This window comes from Neltuma alba, unplaced genomic scaffold (genome assembly GCF_004799145.2).
Source record: "Neltuma alba isolate B1F8T4 unplaced genomic scaffold, ASM479914v2 tig00001126_pilon, whole genome shotgun sequence".
NCBI lineage: Eukaryota > Viridiplantae > Streptophyta > Magnoliopsida > Fabales > Fabaceae > Neltuma > Neltuma alba.
The window spans coordinates 1-6,179 of NW_021632342.1; the positions used below are offsets into that span (position 1 = coordinate 1).

The 6,179-nt window shown below is 35.6% G+C and overlaps 1 protein-coding gene and 1 pseudogene across 1 annotated transcript; one reads left to right on the forward strand and one right to left on the reverse strand.

Annotated features, from left to right (window-relative positions):
- The first annotated feature begins 6 nt into the window (after positions 1-6).
- On the forward strand, positions 7-1,600 carry LOC114750927 (seed linoleate 9S-lipoxygenase-3-like; annotated as a pseudogene).
- Positions 1,601-2,043: 443 nt separating this feature from the next.
- Positions 2,044-6,179, reverse strand: LOC114750917 (probable linoleate 9S-lipoxygenase 5). Its single transcript, XM_028939562.1, has 8 exons — positions 5,918-6,179; positions 5,175-5,415; positions 4,748-5,083; positions 4,198-4,283; positions 3,936-4,044; positions 3,487-3,793; positions 3,113-3,376; positions 2,044-2,998 (listed from the first exon to the last, which is right to left on the reverse strand). The coding sequence occupies exons 1-8, from the start codon at positions 6,089-6,091 to the stop codon at positions 2,245-2,247; spliced, it is 2,271 nt and encodes a 756-aa protein (XP_028795395.1). The 5' UTR covers positions 6,092-6,179; the 3' UTR covers positions 2,044-2,244.

Sequence of the window (6,179 nt, forward strand, 5' to 3'; positions counted from 1 at the left end):
AACGAGACTTCCAGAGAGGCTTATGCGAGTAGGACAATCCTTTTCCTCCAGAATGATGGACTGTGAAGCCACTTGCCATTGAGCTGAGTTTGCCTCACCCTGATGGAGATCAGTTTGGTGCTGTCAGCAAAGTGTATGTGCCTGAAACTGAAGGTGCTGAGGGTACCATTTGGCAATTGGCTAAAGCTTATGTAGTTGTCAATGACACAGGCTATCATCAACTAATCAGTCACTGGTAAACTGTATTTCTACCCTTAGCAGTTATATATTGAATTACAAGATACGCAAATCATGAAGTCATCTACAATACAGTGATTAATATTTTTATTCTTCTTTTCTATTTTTGGTTTCTCAGGCTGAATACTCATGCTGTGATGGAGCCGTTTGTTATTGCAACATATAGGCAACTCAGTCAACTGCACCCTATTTTTAAACTTCTTCATCCTCATCATCGTGACACCTTGTTTATCAATGCACTCGGTCGCCAAAACTTTATCTCTGCAGGTGGACTTATAGAGGACTCATTTTTTCCTGGAAAATATTCCATGGAGATGTCATCTGTGGTTTACAAGAGTTGGAATTTCCTTGACCAAGCCTTACCTGCTGATCTCATCAAGAGGTAAACTATATAATATTATTTTAAAAGAAAAAAAAGCATATAATCCTTAAGTTGATAACTTACTAACAATTATTGGAAAAATTTCAGAGGAATGGCAGTAGAGGATCCAACTGCTCCTCATGGCCTTCGCCTTCTGATACAGGACTACCCTTATGCTGTAGATGGACTACTGATATGGGATGCTATTAATACCTGGGTTCATGATTATGTCTCTTGTTACGATGAATCAGATGAGATCATTAAGCAAGATCCTGAGCTACAATCATGGTGGAAAGAACTGGTAGAAGTAGGCCATGGAGACCTAAAAGACAAGGACTGGTGGCCTAAGATGCAGACTCGTCAAGAGCTAATTCAGTGCTGCACTATTATCATATGGATAGCTTCAGCTCTACATGCAACTGTGAATTTTGGGCAGTACCCTTATGGAGGTTATATTCTAAACCGTCCTACTCTCAGCAGAAGGTTGATGCCCAAGAAAGGAACTCAAGAATATGCAGAGATGGTGAAGAATCCACAGCTGGCTTTCTTAAAAACAATCACACCAAAGCTTGAGACTCTTCTTTGTCTTTCAACTATAGAGATAGTATCAAGCCATACCACTGATGAGGTTTATCTTGGAACTAATACTATCCCTTACTGGACATCTGATACTAAAGTGTTAGAGGCTTTTAAGAAATTTGGAGACAGCCCGAAAGAGATTGAGAAAGCATTGAAAAGGAGGAACAAAGATGGGACTCTGAAAAATAGGGTTGGGCCAGTGATGATGCCTTATACTCTTCTCTATCCTAGCAGTGAACCTGGGCTCACTGGAAGAGGAATCCCAAATAGTATCTCTATGTGAAAAGTTTCTTGGGCTTCATTTAAGTATGTACGGAACTAGGGACGTTCTAGTTAGGTTATTGCTGTTTGTTTTAAGCGTTGTTGTTTGCCAAAAATAAAAGGGCCCATCTGTGTATTTGGCTCTTGTAATGTGAGTGTTGTTGTTTGTTTTTAAATAAAAGGAGTCATTGCATTTTGCCCTTGTACCGTTTTCTAATTGGATTCTCTCCTTCTCCTTTCTCTTTTTCTTCTTCTCATCCTGTCTCTTTCATTAGATAACAAATTGAATTGAATGGTTGATATTTAATATCTTAAAAACTATTGTTATAATACTACATAAAATTAAATAAATTTATAATGTTAAAATTAGACAACAGGACACAATTAGACTATTTGAAATAGAAAGAAAATATTCGAAAGGTCTTTTATGGTTTAATTATTATAAGTAATTTTAATTTATTTAAAACCATCAATTATACTTATTCCTTTTAAGAGATTATACTTGAGAAAGAGTTGAAAATAAGGGTGAATTATAGATAGTGTAAGGACCACCAAAGAACCAGCTTATGAAGCTAGACACATATTTCCTCATTCATTATGCAAAATTTAAAAAATGAAATATTTTATTCAGGACTTGAATGAAGCTGCCATATAAAAAACCAGATTGTACTAATTGGATCACAAGTCCAACAACCAATGGTTTTTTTCATCATGACAAAACGTTAATTGCAGAAGCCTAACATAAAGAACTCCTCTTATTTTGTACGAATTAAACAGACATGTGATGATCAAATTAATCGAATTTCTCATATGGAGATACTGTTGGGGATTCCCTTCCCTGTCATTCCCGGTTCACTAGAAGGATAAAGCAGAGTGTATGGCATGTTCACAGGCCCAACCCGGTTCAACAACTTGGGATCTTTGTTCCTCTTTAATATTGTTTCCTCTATCTCTTTCAGCTTCTTTCCGAATGTTTTGAAAGCCTCCAAAGCCTTTTTGTCAGATGTCCAAGTGGGATTGGTCGTTGTTCCCAAATAGACTTCATCACTGGTATGCCCTGACAAAATCTCTATAATTGAGAGATCAAGAAGAGTCTCAAACTTTGGTGTAATTGTTTTCAAGAAGCTTGATTCTGGGTTGGTCACAAGCTCTTCATATTCTGAAGTTCCTTCTTCAGGTATCAACCTTCTGCTAAGAGTTGGACGATTCAGAATATAACCCCCATAAGGAAATTGTCCAAAGTTAACAGCTGCATGAAGAGCTGAGGCAATCCATATGATAATGGTGCAAGATTCAATAAGCTCTTTACGATTTTCCATCTTAGGCCACCATGGCTTATCCTTTAAGTCAGCATGACCCACTTGGACTACCTCTTTCCACCAAGCTTGTAGCTCAGTGTCTTGCTTTATAGCCTTATCTGTCTTGTAATATAAAGATATGTAGTCACAGACCCATTTGTTAATAGCATCCCATATTAGTAGTCCATCAACAGCATAAGGGTAATCTTTTATCACAACGCGAAGCCCATGAGGTGAATCTTTATCCACAGTTGCCAATCCTCTGGAGCATTTAAATTTAAATGGAGTGTTATAACAAGACAATCATATTGTTATGAAATAACATGTTAAAGTGCAAAGTGTATTTCATTTGATTAGTCAATATATTTAAATATACCTCTTGATGAGATCAGCAGGCAAGGCTTGCTCAAGGAAATTCCAATTCTTGTAAACCGCAGATGACATCTCCATGGAATACTTTGCAGGCAAGAACGAGGTCTCTATGACTCCTTCTCCAGAGATTAAGTTTTGGCGAGCAAGTCCATTGATAAACAAGGTGTCATGAAAATGAGGATGAAGAAGTTTGTGAATAGGGTGAAGTGCACTGAGTTGCCTATGTGTTGCAATAACAAATGGCTCCATCGCAGCATGAGTATTTAGCCTGTGAAGCCCAAAAAAAAAAAAAAAAGATAATAATCACTGTAGATGATTTCATAATTTGTATATTACAGATTTGACTTTATGCATTAAAAAAAGAAAAAAACAGTTTACCAGTGACTAACAAGTTGATGATAGCCTGAATCATTTACAATTACATAAGCTTTAGCCAATTGCCAAAGGGTACCCTTAACACATTCAGTTTCAGGCAGATACACTTTGCTGATAGCACCAAATTGATCTCCATCAGGGTGAGGTAAACTCAGCTCAATAGCAAGTGGCTTCAAGGTCCCATCATTTTGAAGGAAAAGGATTGTCCTACTGGCATAAGCCTTTCGGGTGGAACTTTCATTTATCTTCCTCAAATATGGCATGAATGCATCATAGTGATCTAATATGAATAATCTCTTGCAATTAAGTGCCTATGCAACACATATACAATGTAATTCAATCAGTTAGTATCATAGTCTTGGTTCATAAGTGTTACGTAATTTGTATAATTATATATATGAGACTTTCTATATAAAATTTTTATGCAGAAGACAAAATGGCTTTATTCTTTACCTCTTGTGTTGTGCATCCTTTCATGTTTTTCTCCAGGTGTTCACTTGTTATCTTACTGGAATGATCACCATAGATATTGCAATCTAGCGTGCATTCCATGGGGAATTCCTGCAAATGATTTTAAGAAAAATGTGAGGTTACTAATCAAGAACACAAATTGATGCTAGCATTTTTCAAATGATCCAGTTAAAATCAATCACAGCTAAATAGCAAATCTAACACGAAAAGGTAAAATTTGTATATTTGAGCAAGTTGCCTTACTGTGAGAAGGCGGATTAAACCAGGATTCACACCAGCAAGCATTTCTCTTGCAAATTCTTCATCAGTCATCCATCCATCTAAATTATCTGCTCCATCCACATGCATTATAGGTTTAATTGTTAGAATTAATCCAGAAGAAAATTTCAATTATATTGTTAGAATTAATCGGCAATAAATTCTTTCAAACTATGTTGAAAAATTTAGGGAATATGTAGGTATATTAGGATTCATATGTTCTTTTTGTTCTTTGATGTTTTGGTCAACGATTCATATGTTCCAACTAAGCCTCATATTTATGGCTGATAATGACACTAATTAAAATAAATAAAAGGAGAAGAAGTCAACTTCTAAATCTCTCTTTATGACTGGGTCACAGTTTTGGCATATATCAGTCTTACAGTATAGCAGCCACTTGTTTGATTCTTTAAACAAGCAGGTGGGTATATGTTTCGTATATATTTTTTCTTCAAACAACACGGGAATCTTTGACAATATCTAAAGAAATTATAACTAAAGATAAATTAATATTAACAATGTACGACATACGTACCTTGAATGACACTAGGAATTGGAAATTTTAATAAAAGGTTGCCATCAGCTGGGGGCTCTGGAATTGGGAGTCTTTGAGCAACAGCATCAAGCAACGATTTGGGCACATTAAATGTAAAGCCATTTTGATAAAGCACTTCAAAAACATTCTTAAAACTCTCAAACTCTTTTCCTTTAGAGTCCAATTCCTTTAAGAGATATGACTTCACAAGGTTCATTGATGATTTGGGAAAATATTGCACAAACTCAAACAGCTTCTGATCTCCAAATCGATCATCTCTTGGAACATAGATTGAAAATGCTTGATCATCACCAAGTCTGCTCTCACTGTTAGGATCTGCTCAAACATACCCATAATAATTAACATGACTGAACCATAATTAATATACATTAATCATGTGAGAATTAATTAATTAATCAAGGTTTACCCTTTTTTGATGGGGGCCTTCCAGTTCTCACCCTACGAGGGTAGGGATATTGGGTGGATCCTCCAAGAATAGGACGAGCAAGATCTTCACTTTTATCAATATTACCCAAATCATTGTAGGTAGCATAGTCATATATTCTATCCCATTCCTTGCGTTCTCCAGTTCCATCCCCTCTTATAGCTTTCAGCTCCTTTTCTCTATAACTGCGCAATCCCTCTGGTGTCTCACTTGGCAGATATGACTATGCATAACATGTAAAATTTGATCAATAATTTTCCCTTGCATAATATATGCTATCTAACTTATTAAATAACCTAATTAATTTTTCTATACAACTATCTACTTCCACTGCAGAATATAGGTGACTACTTTTACAGAGATTAATAAAATTAGATTAAGTTAGTATGAATTGATTTTTCTAAAATACCCCTTTAACCATTTGCATTAAAAACTAGCCCATTGACAAAAACATAGGGATAGGTTATGAAGAAAATTATAAATTTGAAAGGCAAAATAAATTAAGATATTATATTTAAGACCACAATAATCCCATCAGCTAGTTTTAACATTTAGAACTGAAAGGAGTAATATCCAATTCTACTAGTTTAAATTCCAAATATTTTGAGAATCGAGTCTCTTCCCAGGCCACTTGACCTAACTATTGATGGTGAACTTATCAAGAACTTATCAATAATTAATTAATTAAATTAAGTGAGTTGATTAATTGTGGAATAGTGGATTACCTTGTTGACGAAGAAAATGCGAGGGCTTTGATATTTGGAATCAGGGTAAACCCAAGATCTGCAAACAAAGTGTACAGGAGCAGTCTGATTTGGGATTTCAATGGTGAAACTCACAAGGAAGAATTGATCTGTGGAATGAAGGTTCCTTATAATGAAGGCTCCTGGAATTCCCATCTTATCACTCCAACTGAAATAAACTACATGAGTTGAAGTAACATCTTCTTGTTTAATAATTGACCCCTCCGACGAGGTAGAATTTTCT

Bases quoted from the DNA above. Each gene is read 5' to 3' on its own strand.
- LOC114750917 (XM_028939562.1), bottom strand. From the start codon at position 6,091: ATGGGAATTCCAGGAGCCTTCATTATAAGGAACCTTCATTCCACAGAT. The intron at 5,416-5,917 runs GTAATCCACTAT...TGTTATGCATAG, and splicing joins GCATTTTCTTCGTCAACAAG to TCATATCTGCCAAGTGAGAC. The intron at 3,377-3,486 runs GTAAACTGTTTT...TGGGCTTCACAG, and splicing joins CATCAACTTGTTAGTCACTG to GCTAAATACTCATGCTGCGA.